Source organism: Polyodon spathula, chromosome 43 (assembly GCF_017654505.1).
Source record: "Polyodon spathula isolate WHYD16114869_AA chromosome 43, ASM1765450v1, whole genome shotgun sequence".
Classification (NCBI taxonomy): Eukaryota; Metazoa; Chordata; class Actinopteri; order Acipenseriformes; family Polyodontidae; genus Polyodon; species Polyodon spathula.
Window position 1 is genome coordinate 2389698 of NC_054576.1, and position 22817 is coordinate 2412514.

Here is a 22817-nt window from a genome sequence, read left to right on the forward strand (position 1 = left end):
ATGGGGAACAATGCTTTATAAGACCTCTCTGTGCTTTACAATGCTTTTTACTATGGGGAACTTTTATAAGGGTAAGTTTATCATGGTTTATTGTTTAATATGCTTTTCCAAACCTCTCGAAACATACTGGATCGAAAAAAAAATGGAGTCTTACCGAGGTGTTCTGGCACTGGATGCAGGAGCTGTTGAAGCGCACGGCCGGCACTCGCTGGGAGCGGCCCTGGATACTGAAGACGCACTCGTAGTTCTTCTGCCCGGACTGGGGCTGCGGGAGGTTCCGAGCCCGCAGCGTGATTGGTCGAACCACGCCGGCCGGAACCAAGATGTCACTGGTGGAAATGACCCGAGGACAGCCCTGAAAAGAAGAACAAAAACAAAAAGTCAGGGGCATGGGTAACACCTTCAAGTCGTGAAACCCACGCCAGTTTCTTGATGCAAACGAAATTATGACTTCTCAGGAGTCCGAACAAAAACGCAAGTCGTTACTTCCGTCGTTTCTCTCCGTCAGTGCAAGTCATTTTGCGGAGAGACCAGGAGAGGAATTAAACAAACAAAAATTGAAAGAATTAAAAAAAAAAAAAAAAAAAAAGAACACTAAAGGACAAACTGACGAGAAGTCAGCGGTTTTTTTTTATCCCCCCCCCCCAACACACACACAGGCAAAACCATTTCCATTTTATAAGAAACCTACCGAGTCATTTATATAAATCCTTTATATAGCTCCCTGCGAGAAATCCTCTGGGTGTGAGAATTTCCGCTCAACAATCACAGATACAGAAACAACAGGAGCTCGTATGAAAACGCTAGACCACTTTGTGCTTTAATTAAACAGCTTCTAAAAAGTTACCACTTTTGGCCAGATTTTTCCGACTATTTGAAATGAATTGCATGTGTGACCTATTAAAGCCATCAATTAAATTAGACCATCACCCATCTGCCTATTTTGCAAGATGTTCATTTACAGCGGTTTGATTTCATAGGCACAACAAATCAAAACCACAGCAGCAATGGGGTGTTCATTGACCCATATACACTAGTGCAGTGTGACACACAGGCAGACAACTGCATGGAAAGAGACTCCCATCCTGCACATCTCCATATGATGATAAATATTAACACAACGTCTCAAAGCTCTTCTTGAGATGCGTGTCCGGCCGGCTCATCTATAGCCCTGCCGCTGGGGAACACAGTACTGGACAGCAGGCTATTTATTCCACTGAGCTGGTAAAGGCAGCAGCATTTAATAAGAGGCTGATCAACTTGCCAGCAGAGCTAGCAAGACTGGGAAGATTACATTAGAGTTAATGATGAGGTCTCCAATGGTGTGACAACTCATCTAAATCACCAACACACACACACACACGCGCTTGGCGACCTCATCGTTAACTCTCCTTTGTTTGTTGTCTGTTCCTCCTGGGGGGGGGATCAGCAGCATCCCTGTCTCATTTTCACTAACAAGGTATAATGAGTTGCAGGAGATGGAGGCTGCAGCAAGCAGGAAGGTAAATTATTTAAACCATGGACTGCACATTACAAAACACGATCAGCTGTGCCAATTCGCTTGCTTAAGCATACTTAAGGCTGTACTTTCGTCATGGATTTCATGCTCTCCGTGAAAATGTACCCAGTGCCGTGAAATGTGTTGTTTCCCGTGAAAATTCCCACTTCCGAAAGAATACTGTAAATATACTTTATCACTTCAAAATAAATCAAGCAAGTGTCGGCCTGATTGACATGCTGCCTGCTCCACTGTTGATATTTGAGATCCAGCCCTCTGAAATGTCTTTATAATATACAGCACTAGACCCTGATATTGATGAGATCCAGCCCTCTGAAATGTCTTTATAATATACAGCACTAGACCCTGATATTGATGAGATCCAGCCCTCTGAAATGTCTTTATAATATACAGCACTAGACCCTGATATTGATGAGATCCAGCCCTCTGAAATGTCTTTATAATATACAGCACTAGACCCTGATATTGATGAGATCCAGCCCTCTGAAATGTCTTTATAATATACAGCACTAGACCCTGATATTGATGAGATCCAGTCCTCTGAAATGTCTTTATAATATACAGCAGATAATATATAGCATAGGGTGCTGTGTAAGACATCACATAGATTATAGAATCGTAATTTTCCCCGATTTACAACATCTGGTAAAAACGGGAACACATAATCCAAATGATTCTTAGTTGACACAGATTACAGGAGTTGCTAATCTCAGATCTTAATCAGTCAGGCAGGGAGTGGAGTTCAGTAGCATGACCCTAGTCAGCGTGACAGCGCACCCTGATGCAACATTAACAGGAGGATACAGAGGCATTAGTTATCTTGGAAAGCTAGCAGTTTCCCTATGCTGATAAGCACCCCATTAAAACCAGCCTCGCCACTTCATGGCATGCCAACAGCACTACCCCGAAGTAATCCACTGCAAGCACTTGTTTCCCTGTTGAAACATTAAACAGCCAAGCCTGTAGTGTGGAGCGTGTGACTCTCAAGCAACTGCTTCTGCAACCTTCCGATTTTCATGTGTGCGAAAACCTTCCACATTGCAGCCCAGCACCCCAACCACTGAGCTCCTCAAACTCACTGCCTTCCACACTGCAGCCCAGCGCTGTCTTTATCCAACCACTGAGCTCCTCAAACCCACTGCCTTCCACACTGCAGCCCGGCGCTTTCTTTATCTAACCACTGAGCTCCTCAAACCCACTGCCATCCACACTGCAGCCCGGCGCTTTCTCTATCTAACCACTGAGCTCCTCAAACCCACTGCCTTCCACACTGCAGCCCAGCGCTTTCTTTATCTAACCACTGAGCTCCTCAAACCCACTGCCTTCCACACTGCAGCCCAGCGCTTTCTTTATCTAACCACTGAGCTCCTCAAACCCACTGCCTTCCACACTGCAGCCCAGCGCTTTCTTTATCTAACCACTGAGCTCCTCAAACCCACTGCCTTCCACACTGCAGCCCAGCGCTTTCTTTATCTAACCACTGAGCTCCTCAAACCCACTGCCTTCCACACTGCAGCCCAGCGCTTTCTTTATCTAACCACTGAGCTCCTCAAACCCACTGTTTCTGAAAGGAGATTGGAGGCTCTCAAACTGGAATAAATCGCTTCAAAACATTCAAAATAAAAGATTCTGGACAGCTACCCTGACGTACCCTACAGAACGAACTAAATTTGATTCAAAATGACAAAACTACTAATGACAAATGAAAGCACACACTTGGACTCAAATCACTCTCCACGCTAAGTTGAGATAAACCCTGATAGTGAATCTCTGATGTGCAGTTAAGTGTGAAATTAAAAGAAATTGTAAGATCGATGCTTTTAGGATTCGTGGTTTTGACAGTGCTAATTAATCCCATTAACCTTCCATTGCCGTATACACACAAACTTCAGACTGTCAGCATATTTTGAAAAGGCAAATTGTCCATTAGGTTGTATTCAATTGAATGCTCACAATGCTTTTAAAAAAAAAAACAAAAAAAACTGCACAGCCAGACTGTGCTCCGGAGGAGCATTGCACAGATTTTAAAACAGGACCTCCCTTTTTGTAAAAATTTAACAAAAACAACTCTAGGGTGATCCCAGGACTGAATGAGGGCGTGTTAAAGCAATCTTCAGCCTAGAAAAGACGAGAAAGAGGGGGCTTGATCCCTTTAAAGTTTTACACAGAGTGCTAACAAGGGCCTTGATTGGCCAAATGGCCTTTTATCTCATCCCCCAATCTTTTATCTGCTAACCTCCCGCCCTGCTTCTCCATCTCCCTTCTTTGTTATTCCAAAAGCATTTTTGCTGCCTGTCTGTGGGGCTCTCAGCTGTGAAATCAATACCAACCCCCCCCTGCAAGCAGAGACAGAATTATCACCCTCTGCAATGCTGTGAGGTAGTGCAGGCTAGCTGTAGGGCACATCCAGCATCCAGTGCCACAGTCCTAAATCTGAAGGTATTGGAAAGGCACTGTGATTCAAGTCAACCGTAGTTTAACTCTACACACGAAACGCTGTGGCTGTGAACACATGCTAGTGGATCATTAAAAAATGTACTTTGGGAATAAGGTGGTTTAAAAGCCCCAGTTCTCTGCGATTTGAACAACGTTAGCATTGGTCTTCAGGTACCGAATCAGGATTTGAGAGAGTGGGACCATGTGACTTCAAGTTCAGGGGCCAGGGTGAGCCCGTAGCTACAGAGACAAAAACGCGCAGAACTCTGAACCCCGGCAGGCAGCAGAAGCCGAATCACATGGCGAGCGCAATGTCTGGAATGTGAATCAACAACAAAAAAGACTAGTGATTTTCTTCAAGCCTGGGAGAAAAATATATATTAACAACCGCGTACAGCAGGCAGGGAACACTACTCTGGTGCGGGACAGGGACGCACGAAATAAATCTGTTCTTTAAAACGTGCAGATTTTCAAACCAAGAAGCAGCTGTCATTCCCCCACCTTTACAATCTACCGACGGGTGGACGGAAGGTTTTAAAAGACGATTGGGCGAAAAATCTCCCTCTCATCCAGGGCGCTGGCATTTATTTATTTTTTTATTTTATTTACGGATAAAAATTAAAAAAAAAACAAAAAAAAAACAAGAAGCCTAAGTCTACTGCCGTTTATTTGGCACGCCATTGTAAAGGTGAGGGAAGGACAGCGTTTCTTTGTTTAAAAAAAGAAGAACAGGTTCACGCAGCAGAAGAGAATTCAAAAACCGCTGCCATTCTGGCTCAAACAGACGCACCTCTGTGTTGCCGACTCTCCCCTCGTGGAAGGCGCACTCGGCCACGTTGTTGGTGCACACGTGTCTGTACTTGCACCAGTGGCAGTGGTATGAGCTGCTAACACAAGCCAGGCACCTGGGAAACGAAGAAAATACACGATTAGCACAAGGCTTTAACCCGTTATAAAAGCAGACAGTCCGTATGATCACGAATACCAATGCAGACAGCTTGCAATGCAATAACGCCTCTGTGGTATTAATGAGAAGCACAGGGCAGCTACAATGGGGTGAGGCTATCTTCTATAGACAGTGGCACTACAACGGCTCTGGAAGCACAAGGATAAGGCACCTACTTTGGGCAAGATTGGAAAAAAAATAATTTTAAAAACTTCCACAGTAATCCATTGCAGCAATATAACAAATACTGTACTAATGGAACCAGCAATGCCAGCACGCATTACCAACAAGGGCAACACAACTGCTTTGGAGGAAATACAACACTGCACACAGCGCCACTGCCTGGTAATAATGTGGTACTGAAGGTGGCCAAAGTTTTGCATCACCTAGAATTTTAGGATTGAGACATCAGGAAGCAAGATTATTTTCGTTTTATAGGGTGATGTAAAACTTTTGGCCACAGCTGTGCATTACCAGAGGGAGTGAATGGGTTCACTGTAATAGCATTGGGATGTCAGAACAGAAAAGATGTTCTCATTGTGATTCGCTCTACCATTGGCTGCCTCGTCCTGTTACAGCTGCCCTGTCTGCTCCCCATTCCAGAGCGCACTAGCAATTCAGCAAGTGATCCTGCAGTAAATAACGAGGACAGTGCATCTGAACCCAGAAAGTGCTGCGGCAGCGATAGCTTCGCAAAACCCATAAATTCAGCCCAATTTAGTCGACTTCAGCAGCATCCTGGGAAATTCACGAGCCCTGACCCACAGATGAAACGTGGTCAGCTCAGTGGTTAGATAAAGAAAGCGCTGGGCTGCAGTGTGGAAGGCAGTGGGTTTGAGGAGCTCAGTGGTTAGATAAAGAAAGCACTGGGCTGCAGTGTGGAAGGCAGTGGGTTTGAGGAGCTCAGTGGTTAGATAAAGAAAGCGCTGGGCTGCAGTGTGGAAGGCAAGCGCTCAGTGGTTAGATAAAGAAAGCGCTGGGCTGCAGTGTGGAAGGCAGTGGGTTTGAGGAGCTCAGTGGTTAGATAAAGAAAGCGCTGGGCTGCAGTGTGGAAGGCAGTGGGTTTGAGGAGCTCAGTGGTTAGATAAAGAAAGCGCTGGGCTGCAGTGTGGAAGGCAGTGGGTTTGAGGAGCTCAGTGGTTAGAAAGGAAGCGCTGGGCTGCAGTGTGGAAGGCAGTGGGTTTGAGGAGCTCAGTGGTTAGATAAAGAAAGCGCTGGGCTGCAGTGTGGAAGGCAGTGGGTTTGAGGAGCTCAGTGGTTAGATAAAGAAAGCGCTGGGCTGCAGTGTGGAAGGCAGTGGGTTTGAGGAGCTCAGTGGTTAGAGAAAGCAAGCGCTGGGCTGCAGTGTGGAAGGCAGTGGGTTTGAGGAGCTCAGTGGTTTGATAAAGAAAGCGCTGGGCTGCAGAGTGGAAGGCAGTGGGTTTGAGGAGCTCAGTGGTTAGAGAAAGCAAGCGCTGGGCTGCAGTGTGGAAGGCAGTGGGTTTCAACATTCTAAACATTTACGTTGTGCTTAATTAAATCCTTTTACAGGAAACCACAGCCATTGTTAAGCAATTCCTTCACAACAAATGCACTTTGTTGCAGGTAGGGCTTTGATGATAAGAGTTAACAGGAAGTGGGCATAGAAACAGCACAATTGTGGGAAACCAGCAATCTTGAAGGCTAATCAGCCTGTGACCATTCACGAGGGCGAACAAATTCAAAACGGCTAAACGTTCCCACAGGAATTTTACAAAGGGGAAGCCTGGATCCGAGCCTTCTAGAAAAACTGCAGGCAGGTAGGCCTCAGCCTTGAGTTGCCACGGCAACCAGCGAGCCAGCTGAAGAGCCAGGCCGGCAAAGGAGAATTGATTGTTGGGTATGCCAGCAGCAACCAAGCAATTTCCCTCAGAAATACAATACTTTGTGTATGAAGGATGATGCACTGGCAAGGAAGCACAGTTTCAGTGTGTGTGTGTGTGTGTGTGTGTGAGATCAAGTCACTTGAAGGGAGGCTGGACAGACTCACGATGGCAGCACACTGCAGTTGTAGAATACGAAATCCGTGCTGACAAACGTCTTCCCTGTCTCTTTATATTTCAGATACAGCTTCACAACACGCTTGTCTCCTGGGGGAAAAAAAAACAAAAAAACAAAAACACAGATCTTGATTAGTTATACCAAAGCCACTTCGGTTTAATGTCATTTGCTGTATGCAACAAGGAACCACAGTGTTTCTGAAACTGACAAAAAGCTGTGACATATAAACTCTCATTGCTACCCACTTCTGATTTCCCATCTGAAATCTACAGAACGTAAGAAAATGTACAAACAAGAGGAGGCCTTTCGACCCACCGGAGCTCGTCCGGTTCCGAGCAGCTGATTGATCTCAGAACTGTCAAGTCTGGTCTGAAAGGATCCCAGTGATTCAGCAACATGACTAGGTAACCCATTCCATCCCCTCACCACTCTCTGTGTGAAGAAGAGTCTCCTTCAACAACATGACTAGGTAACCCATTCCATCCCCTCACCACTCTCTGTGTGAAGAAGAGTCTCCTTCAACAACATGACTAGGTAACCCATTCCATCCCCTCACCACTCTCTGTGTGAAGAAGAGTCTCCTTCAGCAACATGACTAGGTAACCCATTCCATCCCCTCACCACTCTCTGTGTGAAGAAGAGTCTCCTTCAACAACATGACTAGGTAACCCATTCCATCCCCTCACCACTCTCTGTGTGAAGAAGAGTCTCCTTCAGCAACTTGACTAGGGAACCCATTCCATCCCCTCACCACTCTCTGTGTGAAGAAGAGTCTCCTTCCCTCTTGCTGAGTCTTAATTTCTCTGGTCCTGGTTCCTGGTGCTACACTTGAATTGCCTAACTTTGCCAGCTCTAAGATTTTCAAAAGACTTCAAAATCAAAGCCCTAACTGTTAAATAAAATCATTTCCTTCAGCCTCTATTCATGGCTCATTCCTTTAAACCCTCTTAAATGTTACCACTGTAGTGATTAAATCTTAGATCAGATTAACAATTTGATGCTTGTAAAACAGATTTTAAATTTTAATGAATGACAAAATACTCCCACACTCTCTCAAAGTGGATAGCAGGTTTTCTCTCTTACCGTATCCGCGGGTTAGATATGGGACCTCGCGGAGGGATGGGGACACACACAGCACCTGTCCTCGAGGCAGGAGTGCCCCCTCGCTCTCTGCGAGGTCATCGAAGGAGCAGGTCACCCCCGCCTTCAAGTCCGGAACATTCCGCACCCGCAGCGTCAACTGCAGAGGAAACAAGGACTCATTCTCGTCACGTTCCAGAGGTGTCTTTAACAGTGGTAGTTCGCCCAGCTAGAAACCTGCGTTCCCCTGACTGTGTGACTCTCCCCTGCACACCACGTGGCCGTGCCTTTACCAGGGGAGACCCTCGGGGACCCCTGCGCTCCCCTGACTGTGCGACTCCCCCCTGCACACCACACGGCCGTGCCTTTACCAGGGGAGACCCTCGGGGATCCCTACACTCCCCTGACTGTGCGACTCCCCCCTACACACCACGCAGCTGTGCCTTTACTAGGGGAGACCCTCGGGGACCCCTGCGCTCCCCTGACTGTGCGACTCCCCCCTGCACACCACACGGCCGTGCCTTTACCAGGGGACGCGGCCCTGACTGTGTGACTCTTTACCACGCGGCCGTGCCTTTACCAGGGGAGACCCTCTGGGACCCCTGCGCTCCCCTGACTGTGCGACTCCCCCCTGCACACCACACGGCCGTGCCTTTACCAGGGGAGACCCTCTGGGACCCCTGCGCTCCCCTGACTGTGCGACTCCCCCCTGCACACCACGACCGTGCCTTTACCAGGGGAGACCCTCTGGGACCCCTGCGCTCCCCTGACTGTGCGACTCCCCCCTGCACACCACACGGCCGTGCCTTTACCAGGGGAGACCCTCTGGGACCCCTGCGCTCCCCTGACTGTGCGACTCCCCCCTGCACACCACACGGCCGTGCCTTTACCAGGGGAGACCCTCTGGGACCCCTGCGTTCCCCTGACTGTGCGACTCCCCCCCTGCACACCACACGGCCGTGCCTTTACCAGGGGAGACCCTCGGGGACCCCTGCGCTCCCCTGACTGTGCGACTCCCCCCCTGCACACCACACGGCCGTGCCTTTACCAGGGGAGACCCTCTGGGACCCCTGCGTTCCCCTGACTGTGCGACTCCCCCCTGCACACCACGCGGCCGTGCCTTTATTAAGCAGTTCAGGGTGTGCCCTACCTGCACGTCCGAGGTGGTGACTGAGATGTTATTGGGAGTCACGCTGACCTCCACGCAGTGACTCAGCTCCGAAGCGAATCTGCGAGGTTCGTTCCATTTCTCACACTCCTCCTGCCGGCAGCACCTGAGTAACACAGCGGGAGGGAGGGTTGAGAGGGAGAGGACGAATAGATTAATATGGGCAGCCCAGTGCATACGGACAGAGCAAAGCTGAGGGAGGGGAAAAAAAACCAAAAAAACCCAACCCTAGTTTAACCCAGAACAGTCCGAAATATTTGCGTTGCATTTCAACAGCACGGTTTGCTCTTCGCGGGTGCGGAATATTTTAAGTGCTATCGTTAACTATATATTGAGGTCTGGCGTCAGAGTCTTGAATGGCGTGGAGCTGTGTCTGTTCAGCCTGATGAAGGACGTCTGGCCGAAACTTTGCTTTATTTTATTTGCTCTCTGATCTAGTGTTACCCATCCATAGTGATCAATGTTAGGATATTTGGGGATTCCCGAGGGAGCCTCCTCTAATGGAAATATTATTATTATTATACAGTGTGTCAGTCTTTCACATAGAAAAATCTAAGGAGATCTGGGGTTAGGACAGATATACTGCAAATTACAGCTCTTGATCTGTACATGACAAAAGATAGCAAGAGAAATCTACATTACACAAAGATGAATATGCACAGAGACAAAGTGACAGGTGAACATAAACAACGCAGTAAGAAGTGTATGAAAAGCCATGATGAATTACCCCCCCCCCACCCCCCTCACCCCCACATTCTCATTATCCATTCAGTTCCACCCATGACTGATAAAACACTCAGTTTCAAACCACTTCCCCACCGTTTCGGAAGGGAACGATTGCTAAAGGAATAGACCTAATAATCTGGAAAGACCCCCCCCCCCCCCCCCCTTCTCAAACCATCCATTAGACAAATTCAAAAAGGAGCCCCTCTGTGATTCTAACACCCCCCTCAAATTGTGATTTAAATGGAGAGAGAGAGGGAGACACTGGAAGGGGTACGGTTCCCAATGCAATTTAAAAAAAAAAAAGACAGAATAGATGGCAAATCTGTTTGCAAGAAAAAATTTCTTGTTTTAAAAAAAAAATCACTCAGACCTGTATCAGTAGGGTAGATGAAACTGAAAAACCATTCCACAGCGAAAGCTGAAGGATGGTCTCCCTTGCACAGAACATCACTGGTTTAGAAAGACCATTTGTTTCTTGATTAAATGTATACAAAATAACAGCCACACCAGGAGAAACACAAGAACAAGAGCTGGTTTTGGCTGCTCTACCAATCACCGGAGCAGGTTTGCTGGTTACCACGGAGACAGAAAGATTCCCATGGTGCTCCTGAGTAGCTAGACGGCCTAATAAGATGGCTGGAGGGCTAAACAGGCTATTGGGAATTTGTCAACGAACCCAAAAGCACAAAACAATGCAGCAGGCAGGTCAAAACAGGCCCGAAAGCCAGGAGCTAGATTAGAGTTAGCAACACTCCAGAGCTGCATTTCCACTCTCCGGGGGATTTGAAGCCTTAAGCCACAGCACAGCAACAAGCCATAAAACACTCAGAAATCAAACCTGGGTATGTTGGCAGCTAAAAGTTTATGAAATCGGGGGGAAACTAAATTATTCCAAATGTAAACATGGGATCATTTATTACAGTGGCAGTGTTTGTTCTTGTTTTTTTGACTTTTTTTGGTTGTGTTTTTTTTTTTTGTATTAAACAGTTTCCAGCTGTAGTGGCCCCACAATCACGCTCAATTTTACGCCAAAATATATATATAAGGCTTAATTTTTTTTTTTTTTTTTTAATATATACACTATACTGCTTTCCAAAGCTTTTTTTTTGGAGCCACAGCGATTGAGAAACGAGGGCTCGTTCGCTGTCCAGCCCACCTCTCACTGCTCTGTCTCCCAGCACTCACTTGTCATGAAGAACGCACCATCCACAGTGTGGGTCTCCAGAACCCAAACAAGCGCCACACGAGTGGTACTGCCCACAGCTCTCCACCGGAACCCGGATCACCTACGAACAAACAGGAGGGACAGGAGCTTAGCCAGGGTAGACAGTCACTGAACAACCCGCAGAGAGAGGTTAGGAGTACCCGAGACTTGCCAGCATCGTATTTCTCTGTGATTCAGTATTTTTCTATTAATTTAATGAGAAACGCGCGAGCACGTTGCTTACACACCCTGTGGATGATCAAAGGACGAGGGATTTGTTGTTGACTGTGGTCAAATAATTAGGAGGAGGAAAGCCTCTGTTTTACAGCAGACGTTTATGGTTGTACATGGTTACTGGTTCTTATTTTATTTATTGACATTTATATAGCGCCTTTCGTCACAAGGATCCCAAGGCACTTTGCAACATTTTATAAAAATACAAAGATTCCCTGCTTTTTTGACTGAAGACGGTCAAGCATATCACAACAACGAGGCTTTACAAGGGAAGACACTCCCTTTATTCACTCTCGGAACGATCCTCACACCCTGCATGCTCAGGAGCACGCCTTGAACTGTACGGGGGGGTCAGCAACTCCTGGAAATAAACCTGGGTGCAAAATCCATTTAGGGTTTTAGAAGTTAAAAGCAAAGTCTAAAAACGCACAAGGAGCCAGAGCAAAGAAGCCAAGACTGGGATAATGCGCTCATTGTTTTTGGTTTTTATTTAGAATTTGGGTTTAGCTGCGGTTTTTACCATGAGATGACACACCCTCATCCACTGTATCACCGATAAAGAGTCGACAAAGTAACAATAAGCCCATAACTTAGGATGGGGTGTATAAATTTGGTCTTTGAGGGGATATGATCTATGCACTGCAGGAGCAGCGGCTTTCTCACCTGCTTGTCACTGAGCAGATAGATGAACCGATAGTCGGGACTGAAGACCATGTCACGCAGTATTGGACTGCCCTCCACAACTGGCACGGTCTCGTACAGCAGGGCATTCTGGGAAGGAGCAGGAATGCCGTCTACTCGGATCTGCAACAGAAGCCCTTCTCCATTAGGTCAACATTTCATCTAAAAATATGTGCTTCATGCTTAAAAACAAAAGAAATCCACGCAGTGTGTGTTCAGTTATTTACCAGAAGCAAAACTAGACTGGCTGCCGGGTTCCTGAATGCAGTGGAGCAGGCAAACATGTGCTGTATTTATTTAAGTGCAAAACCATGCATATTTACACTGTTCTCTCAGAAATGGAATTATTTCACGGGAAACTACATATAACGAGGCACTGGGTACATTTCACGGAGATCACAAAATCTGTTCGAATCAATTCTCAATACAGCGTTTAAAATGGGAGACTGATGAATACAAGGTAAAAATAAATATATTCATAGTACAATAAATGGTGTTCATACAGTTTTGTAATTTTTTTTATATTACATATGTATACCCCTTTTAATTTGCAACTGCATTTTGACCACTATGAAACCGCTCGCTTCCCAATTACTTCCCTTTGAATCCCACAGCTGAATGCAATTTAAAACAGACATTGCCGGCTGTGTATTTAAAGTGTATGCCAGCTTTTATACTTTAAAACACACACACACGACTCTTTTAGTGCTGCTGCTGCTGTGCAATTGAAGTGTCTACCAGCTTCTATCAATGCTGCTGTTTTCTTTCAATCGATTGGAAATGCAAGTCAGATTAGTCATTGTCTAATATTCAGCTCATCTGCAGCAAACAGTCTAGATCTGCATTTCAGTTGATGAAATCTGGGACCAAAGCATCAGCTTTTGATTAAAAGCAACAAGAATATCTAAGGCTGATTGCAAACATTACGATGTTGAGAAGGAAACAACTAAGACGTCTTTTTAAAAAAAAAAAAAAAAAAAAAAAAACCCCTGACAGCAAATGAAGACAGAAATAAATTAAAAAAAAAAAAAAAAAAAAAAAAAAAAAAACTAGAACACTCCACTTTCAATTGAAAATGTAAAGTGGTCAGTGTACTGACAAAGCAGCTCACTGTTGACCTAAATTCACCGAACATGTTCTCCTGGTACATCCTGGGTCCCTTAACTACTCTGGAAGGCCAAAGAAAGGCCGAGAATTTGCTTAAGCATCACTGTGAATTTTCCATCCCTTCAATGCAGAAATTCCCAACACAGCTGCTCTGGAGAACTCAAGTTTCAGCTTCCTCTTCTACACCCAGGAACTCCAGAGCGGATGTCAGCGAGCTAGCGCCCGCTGGAGGACAAGCCCTGCAGGTGCGCTCCGAGCTCGCTGTGCCCCTGGCCGAGAAACAGTCCGGTTTTGACTCCCCAAACCCTCATGAGCTCCAAGCCAGGCACCCAGCGAGCTTGGAGTGCACCTGCAGGGCTTGTCCTCCAGAGAGAGTTAGCTCGATGACATCCACTCTGGACGTCTGCCCTGTGTCCCTGTCACCACACGGCAGGGGGGATAATGAATAAGCAAAGCCCACGAGGAAGAAGAACCCTCCGTTCCCTCAAAATCACAGGAGACGGTCTGAAGCGACAAACATCCTTAGTCTTTTAAATAGATTCTTCCTCGTTGTGGCTGCTTGGCTAATTAGTGTTGACGAGGTGGCATCAATTAGGGCAGTGCTGGCATCGCCGGAGATGATACGAGAGAGAGAGACATAATATTTATGGGTGAAAAGGAAGAACGTTCGATCATCATCATAACCCTGGTTTCCTGAAATGGAAATGCAACCATTACGAAATGGATATTCACCTCCTAAAAAGACCTGAATCCTGAATATTTGATACCAAAGCTGCTCTTTGAGCCTGTGATGCAAACGTGGACATACCCTGTGGATTACCATTCAGAACCCCAGTATCGAGGGTGAAGAAACTGAAGGAGAGTTTCGCCTCCATGCCTGGGTCGTAAGGGTTGACTCTAGTTTCACTCTAGTTCCAAAACCAGGGTTTTGAGGATCCACCACATTCAGTCTGTAGAACAGGGTGAAGGTATGAGGAGGAGCCCACACTGTCGCATTGCATACGTTCCTGACAGATGCACCCTGGAACCAAGCCCACGAAATTGCCCTGCCCCTGATGGAATGGACAGTGGGCTTTTCTGGAGGGGGGGCAAGTTGACCAACTCATAGTCCTGACCGTGTCTGCTACCCACTTGGACATGCTTAGACCGGGCTTAAGCACGGGACTTCACCCCATAGCAGACAAAAACCGTTCAGACTGCCTCCAACATTTGTGTGCTGCCAGTTCGCCAGGGCTCGCACTGGGCACAGCGTATGGAGCTGTCGCTCCCTGTCAGACTGGAAAAGGAGGTGGATGGAAAGCCTCCAATTCCACAGACTGGTTGACATGGCAAGCAGAGATAAAAAGGCAGGATTGGTGCGCAGCGTGACTTTTGTCCTCAGGCTTTTGCAATAGAGAAAGCCTGGAGGGGATGGCAAGCAAGAAAGCAGTTTTAAAATGATAAAATGTGGGACTTCAAATTTGGAGGCTTCATGAGGGCATTAAGTGTCCTTCCCAGACAGTCAAAGCAGCCAAAAAATTGCCCCGGCAGGAAGCGACCTCCTGAGGAGACAGTCAACTTTGACATGGCAAGCTGAAATAGACCTTAACATGGAGGCAGATTTCCCCTCGTCTGAAAAGTCCTGCAAAATTTTAATATTACTGCCACGGGACAAGTCATGGGGTCTGGGACATGCCCCACTTGTGCCTGTACTGGGAAGACATGGGCGCTGCCCTGGCATTCAGGAGGGTGTCAAAAACCCTTATGGAAAGTCGCAGGTAGTTTAAATGCAGCCGCTCGGGGGCCAGGACCAGATCTGCTGGCTCCGAGACACGATGCCATAAAATTCAAAAGACTGGAAGGTTTGGACCCTGTTGCATCAAGCAATCCAACTACATCCCCCCAAAAAAAGAAATCTCAAATTGATGGTGTAAAACACGATGTATATCAAATGTTTTTTTTCCCATACAGGAGAACGCAGTTAAAGATGACGCTGCGGTTGCAAGTAAACTGGTCTTTCAGGGAGTGAAGCACACCTACAGATTTTTTTGCCACTCAGCTGCATGTTGATTCCTCTGTGGCAGGCAAAATGAAGCTGGGAAACAAAAATGTGGTCGCAAAAAGAGCTAGGGTTGGACCTGAAAGATATCCGTGCAAGCCAACTGCAACTGTCGCGTTTTACAAAATGCAGCAAAAACCTTGCAGGAAAAAAAAAAAGCCAAAAACGTCTTAAATCCTGCTTTCAATCTGTGCAGTAAGAGTACCGTGCCCTCTCGCTGGCTAAGCTGCAGTTGAAAAGCTTCAGTTTTGCTGGCAAGCTATCAAGACGTACATCTGTGAGCTTGGAGAAATCAGACTGTGGACAGGCTAATTTAGAGATTCATCGCCCATCGAGTTAAGTGACAACTTGACACCTCCCTGGGTGCTTTCAGAAGTCAATCTCCGTTCCTGAAAAGGATTCTATGAATGCCAGAGCTAACTGACAGAGCAAAAAAAAAAAAAAAAAAAAAAAAACCTAGGGAGAGCCCAGGAAAATTCTGGTTTGAAGTCATTTTCATGCTAAATTGAAGAGCATGCGATCGTCCGACGACCTCGTAAAGCTGCATGACCCTTTGCCCCAGCTATAATGGAAGACAGCACAGTCTCACTGGACCTGCTGAGAAGCGATGTGCTAAAATACTGCTAAAATACATACAGGATTTAAAAGCACGTCCCGTATTGCAGTGTGTCGTCTTAAAGGGTTTGACTGCAACACAAGCATTTTTGTACATAATGAAATTCCGATTAAAAATACACACACTGCGCACATTTCCCAAGCTTTGATTCAATTAGCCCTTGACCCTTTCTAAGTGAGATCAGTCTGGAGGTCTATAGCTACAAAGCTGTAAAAATCACGTACAGTAAAACACTCCTTTTGTTCTGAACCCACTGCGCACCTCTCCTTCAAATCTCTTAAACGTGCCACCGGGCGACCTTTGACCCGACCCCAGCAGTGACCCTTGACTCGCCTCCTGCTGCGAAGCGATCGGGACAGAGGGTGTGTGTGTGACATTGCAAGACTGTGAGGCAATTATCACAGAAAATAAATAAATAAATCAAATAAATAGCGTGCTGCGTTTTCTGTTAATGCAAACTCTTACATTTTCGGAATATTTCATTTTCGGTTTTAATTTCTGTATCTTGTGTTCTGTATTGTGCAGGGATGGTAATCGGACTCCTGTTTCACAGCAGCGTGATCCAGTCCAGGTTTTACTACCAGCTTGATTAGCCCCCCAGTGTGTCTAGGCAACAAGCTCAGGTGTGTCTTATTGATCTCACAGTGAAACCAGAAATTTTATCTGGGTAGCCAGGCCCTGTGACCAGGTAGTTATGTTTAAGCTTTTCGATATTAAAAATCAACAGTGCGTTAAACCTTAAATAACCCAAAATACAAGTTTGACTGAAAAAAAATTATATATGATAAACCACTCGCTGTTCTTAAATTTTTTTACCAAAAACAAATCCTCTCTAGTTTTTTTTATACTCGCTGTTTGTCCCATCTCTGTTCCACTCTGGGGGAAGGGGGGCGCTGTAGTTTCACCCTGTCCTGACAGGTCTTGGCGACTGAAGCAGCGCTAGATTGCTCTCATTCGTTTAAATGCCTGTCACTCATCAAGGCCTGCACTGACTGGGCACTTTCATTTGCCAGCTACAGCGCCTGTCATTCAAACCCACCTACGCCAGCTTGATTTGAAAATGGGGCGCAAGAGAGAAACGCCGAATTGTGCAACACCCCGGCAGGATGACGCGGCCCCTCAGCCTTGCCTTCCTGTGACTCTGTCTGGCTGTGCTGAAGGGGGGGGGGGCGGGGAGCGCACTCTCACAATATTAAGCGCACGTTAGTTCTGTTCAACTATCTAATGTTTTGTTCTGCACATATTTTTACAATTTGGCAATAAATAAATAAAAATAATAAAATAATCAAATAAGTGGCAAGCATGGTTATGTTTAATACTACATTTTTTGCTTCTCAAATTACACCCACAAAAAAAAAAAACATTACACTTCTTGTCGCAGTCATGGTTGGCGGTTCAGTTTGTAGGAGTTCCGATTCTATTTTTAGCTTTCGGATTGACAAGCACTTCCTTTTCTGAAACCACATTATCATTTTAAAATAAACACATAAATTACAACAGGAGAACAGCCTACTCTACAGCATTTCAATATAAAAAAAATATCATTATGACATCGCATGCAGTCGCGATGGTGTTTGGAGGCAAATCTGGTCAACATGTCCTAACAGAAGTGGCCAGGGAGTGTGTGTACATAGAGAAAACTTTATATACCAAAAGAATGAAGATTTAGTGCAGGCAGACAGGCAGGGAGAGATGTATGCCTCTGCTCTCAGTTAGGATTAAGAACACTGTCATAAACAGTAATGTGTCAGCTTTTCAATTGCCGGTACCTGGCGGTGGAGCTAGCCAGAGTTGTGGAGCTCAAGTCCTGGGATAAAGCCAAGGGACTGTCAACGCGGTCTGGAAAATGTAAAAAGCACATTATGAGGCAGAGACTCACGGCTCCCCTGGGCCCCGTCGCAGTCCTTGTAAAAGTGTTGAACTTCGTCAACGACCCCCAAGAGATGGCAGCCAATTAACTCTCGGCGTGCCGCGGGCCAGCGCCATTGCTTTATCGGAACTGCTTAGGAGCTACGGTTCAGAAGAGACGTTCCTTCAAACAAAGAAAAAAGAGAGCTCCTCAAACCCACTGCCTTCCACACTGCAGCCCAGCGCTTTCTTTATCTAACCACTGAGCTCCTCAAACCCACTGCCTTCCACACTGCAGCCCAGCGCTTTCTTTATCTAACCACTGAGCTCCTCAAACCCACTGCCTTCCACACTGCAGCCCAGCGCTTTCTTTATCTAACCACTGAGCTCCTCAAACCCACTGCCTTCCACACTGCAGCCCAGCGCTTTCTTTATCTAACCACTGAGCTCCTCAAACCCACAGCCTTCCACACTGCAGCCCAGCGCTTTCTTTATCTAACCACTGAGCTCCTCAAACCCACTGCCTTCCACACTGCAGCCCGGCGCTTGCTTGCTTGCTTTCTTTCTTGAGCTACTGAATATTGTCTGCGTTTGTAATAAATCTGCTTATGGTATTAACACTCTATATGCATTTACTTTTGTGTTGCAAGGACTTAATTATAAATCCAATTGAAAACGATCGAAAGGGTTCAAAAATGCATTTCAAATAAGTTTAAAAAAAAAAAAAACCCAGGAGGGATTTACCCTGACAAAACGATTAAAATAAAATTTTAAAAAAATCAAAAGAATGTCTCAGTCTTCCTTCTCTGTCGAATGCGCCAGGATAACATTACAGGAGCTCAAATTCCTTAGAAGTAGTTTTCCAGGGCCAGACCTGGGAAGGCATTTTGGGGGGGGGTCGGAATGAGGGGGAGAGGTTGCTAAATCTGCCATTCTTTGTGGAAACTTCACCTGCCACAGTCCCGCGGGGAAGCTTAAACTTGATTACCCAGAACAAAACACCAGCCTTAGAATAGTCTGCCAGGAATTGACTGGGGCTTGAACCCAGACAGCAAACTTCTTCATTATCTATAAGCTCGTTCACAAGCTTCAGCACGGAGCCAATCCTGGACTCAAGTGAAAAGCGTTTGGTCGGTCTTATCAAAGCTTCATTAGGGCTACTGTTTTTTACGATCAGATAGACTGGACGGGGCCTCCACTTCGCCGAGAGGGGGTGAAGGGAGGGAGAAGTTCAATTCACTTCATTGTTTGTTTGTTTTTTTAAAATAAGCTGTACTGAGAACACAAGACTGCTGGGTTCATGGCTGAAACGAAAGATTTTAATCTCAGCAAGCGATTAGAAACATCTTGCGGGCCGCGTGCGTTTGCTGGAGGAGATGATCGATAACCTTTGCTTTGAAAAGATTGGTTTTTTGTGCTCGGAATAACTCAATTGCAGGCCATCTGGAAAGATGAGATTTAATGCTATTGGTGGGAAAAAATAAGAACTACTATTAATGTAAGAATGTTAAATCTAGGGTTTTAGTTCAAATGTCATTTTTTCTTGCATTTTTGGTTTCGATTATGAGAAAGCTACAGTTTGAGAGCTTCACAAATACACTACCTTGTGCTTTGTAGCTGCATCTTAAAATAGTCTGTCCAGGTTATTAGTAGTTCATTCAATTCCATATTAAACCTATATTAAATTACATTTTGTCAGTTATTGGTTTTTCAAAAAAAAAAAAAAAAAAAAAAGTTAACTGAAGATTTTTTTTTTTTTTTTTTTTTTTGGCTATTGAATTGAGACTTCTACAGAACTCTTCTTTGTTTTGTTAGACCCACTTCAAAAACAGCCTTTGTAAAGTAACGCTCTCTTAGTTCTGGTAATAGTGCTAGTATATATTTCGAATGGGCCCACTCCAGGCTCAAAAGCAGGAGATGGGAGGGAATGGGTATTGTTCAATGCTAAGCACACAGATGGAGTCATTAAGGCCCATCCCCGTCTCGCGTTTAATTAACAAAACACCTTGTGTAAACAAACTGCCTGCTGCAGGGGTTACACCTGGGTCTTGGGGCAAAAGGAGCACATCTCCAGCACAGCAGAACCATTCTCTGTCTCTCTGCACCAAAACAAAAGCAGAGGCCTACATTGGAAGGGGAAGCCTGGGGGTGGATTAGCCAACGGGGCTGGAGGAAGATTTAAAGCGATCTGAAAGAATTGGGGGGAGGATTTACAGTTACAGTATTATGATTTAGATAAAAAAAAAGCCAGGCTATGGCCTTGGGTTCAACACACTCTATTTCAGAAGTCCACAGTTATCACAACATGCCTAGGGTCATGATTTTTTTTCTTATTCTGCTAAATATTAAATAAAATATTACTTTGATGATCTACTTTAGCTGATAATCAATAACTGTGATTGCCAGTTGTAGCATTATCGACCCCCACAGACGCAAAACTATATACAAAACCCAAGATGGACAGTGAAACTTCATTCTTTGCGGGTTACATAGGTTTTGGGAATCATCGATATACCGTTACTGTTAATATTCACAAGGAAAGTTTGGGAACGAGAAAAGGCTATTTCGGCCTATCAAGATCCATCCCTTGTTAGCACACCATTCTCCCCTAGTGAGATTTAAATAGGAAAAGCAGCTCTATTTATGCTACTTAAAACAAAAGTACTACCTTCTAGCTTCCCTTTCATTGCTGCCTTCTCGTCCTCGCCTCTGTGCTTAAAACCGAAAGGAACGGCCGAGGTCAACTTAATACCGTTTTGATTTTCAGAAACCACTCAATTAAACCCTTTATCGAATTTGAAGAGATCTGACTGAAGGAAAGGGGTGAGCTCCCCCCCCCCCAAACCCATTAAACTTAATTCTTCCCTCCCTATCTATCTACACCCCCCTCCCTCCCAAAAAAAAACAAAACAGAGAAAGCCAAGACAAAACAGAACCTCTTGCAGCCCCCACCCCACACCACCCCAGTAAAGGGCAGTCTGTCTGCATTTCAAGTGCACAGCACACTCAAATCATGGTTTCAGAGAAATCAAAGAGGCAGAGCGACAAAATATTGAAGTTACAGCTTTTGACAAATTGGGTTTCGTTTACACACACACACACACACGGTCGAGGTAAAAACTAATAAAAAAGCAAAAAGGGCATCTGTTCTGTTGAGCAAAAAACCAACAGGCTGCAGAGAGACAGACAGCAATTCTACAGTGGCAATGCAATAATGGTTCTGTATTAAACCAAGGGGCAATGGTAGCACAAGTATAGAAGTAGCTGCACTGGGGTGAGGCTGTCATTGGCGAAATGGGACCACAGCGTGCAAACTATGTACATCCTTGAGTTTTTTTTTTTTTGGTTGCATAACTTCTTCAGGGAACGAGAAACCAAAAAAAAAAAAAAAAAAAAAAAAAAAAAAAGGGATTTTCAAAACACTGACTGGTCTCCAAAACTCTGCCAGGAGAAGCACAGCGCAGCTTCAGAAGAACACAACTAAAACTGAAAAACAGGATGTCCATGAAACAAAATACAAAAACTTACAAAATTACAAAACACAATATTCCGTCATTTTAAACTGAAACTAGGATGGTTTTGTGTTTGTTTGTTTGTTTATTTATTTATTTTTAACCTTCCGGAGTAACAGGCAAGTTGTGAACAGCTGGCCTGCACTCTGCCCCAGCAGAATCCCCAGGACAGACCCAGGATTTGCGGCCTAATGACTAGAAATGTGTCAGAGTTCATTTTAAAAGTGCTCCCCGGTGACAATCAAAGAAAAAAACAAAACAAAAACAAAAGCAACTGTTTTAATCAAATCTTCTGAGAGACAGCAAGGCTCCAGTGGGAATTCAGTCGTGTTGTAGGCGTTTCACTGTCCCTGGGGTAAAACGCTTGCGTGGCGCTTTAAAAAAAAAAAAAATTATAATTCAATTACCTCCTGCAAGAGATCGTGTACACCACTGTGTGAATGTGTCTGTCTCATTGTGTGCCTACCTGCGCGTGTGTGTGTGTGCGCGCGCATCTATCTTTCTTTATCTAACCACTGAGCTCCTCAAACCCACTGCCTTCCACACTGCAGCCCGGCGCTTTCTTTATCTAACCACTGAGCTCCTCAAACCCACTGCCTTCCACACTGCAGCCCAGCGCTTGCTTTCTTTCAAACCCACTGCCTTCCACACACTTCTCCTCCTCCCCCTCTTCATTCATTCTCTCTCTCTCTCTCTCTCTCTCTCTCGCTCTCGTTCCCTGACCTCGCCCGGGTCAGCACGGTTTTCCAGACAGAGAAGAGTCTCTTTCTCGCAGTTCATAAAAAAAGTGAGCTGCACGATAAAATGGAAACACGCAGGGGGTTGTAAATGCCTTGAGCTTCCCATATGGTTTTTGTAACTCCAATCTGGTGGGGCTGGGGGAGAGAGGCGTGGGGGGGGGGGGAAATCGGCAGGCTGCAGAGGGACAAATCTGGAAGCCGCTGGCTATAATAGCAAAACCAGGGAGGTGTCTCATTTCAAAAGAATCTCATCTGTTGAAACACAGACGATGACCTCTTTATCTTATCTAACACAGTAGCTGGTTAAAAAAATATATATAAACTGTTAGAGAGACACCTGCAATACTTGGAGTACCCCGTGATTAATTAAATTCAGCTCCTGTAATATACAGGTTGTGTTGGTCTGCAAGCAAACACACGTGTGCTGTAACGTATGAAAGCTGCAGCTCCCTGATCGTTTGCAGTAAGAAACACAGCTGAAATATATTTTTATATGCCTTAACGGTATGTAAAGGGATGGAAGATTCCTGTTGTCTGCTTTGATTTGTAGAGCAAAAGGCCGTTCCATCCTCCAGACAATCTCAAAGCCAGGCAAGGCTTTGCAAAGCCAAAAAACTCAACGACAACGTTTCAACCAGAAGTCTTTCCCCAAAGCCTTTTTAAATAAAACTGAAATAGCTCCATATTTGGAGCAACAAACCTCAAAACAAATACCCCACCCTAACCCAATTTACATAAATACACAGCAAGCCAAAAGGGCTCCAAACTGCTAGCGAAAGGCCAAATAATAACATTTAAAAAAAGATTGGGTTTTGAGCTTGAGATTTTAAAATGCTGACAGATTCAGCATTCCGGATACAATTCTGAAGTTCGAACGCTCAAAGCCCGTGGTTTTTAAAACAGATCTTTTGAATAACCAATAGCCGCAATTTGCCGATCTCAA

At 45.3% G+C, this 22817-nt stretch overlaps 1 protein-coding gene across 2 annotated transcripts in view; it reads right to left on the minus strand.

The window, feature by feature from the left end:
• The window catches only part of LOC121305512 (plexin A3-like), a 61044-nt gene that overhangs the window by 22702 nt on the left and 15525 nt on the right, over positions 1 to 22817 (minus strand). For both annotated transcript variants that reach the window (XM_041237157.1, XM_041237156.1), the window contains exons 4-10: positions 11996 to 12136; positions 11080 to 11180; positions 9151 to 9274; positions 8004 to 8160; positions 6910 to 7009; positions 4746 to 4860; positions 155 to 355 (exon numbers count right to left, since the gene is read on the minus strand). In XM_041237157.1, coding sequence (XP_041093091.1) covers positions 155 to 355; positions 4746 to 4860; positions 6910 to 7009; positions 8004 to 8160; positions 9151 to 9274; positions 11080 to 11180; positions 11996 to 12136 — 939 coding nt within the window. The remainder of the gene's footprint in view (positions 1 to 154; positions 356 to 4745; positions 4861 to 6909; positions 7010 to 8003; positions 8161 to 9150; positions 9275 to 11079; positions 11181 to 11995; positions 12137 to 22817) is intronic.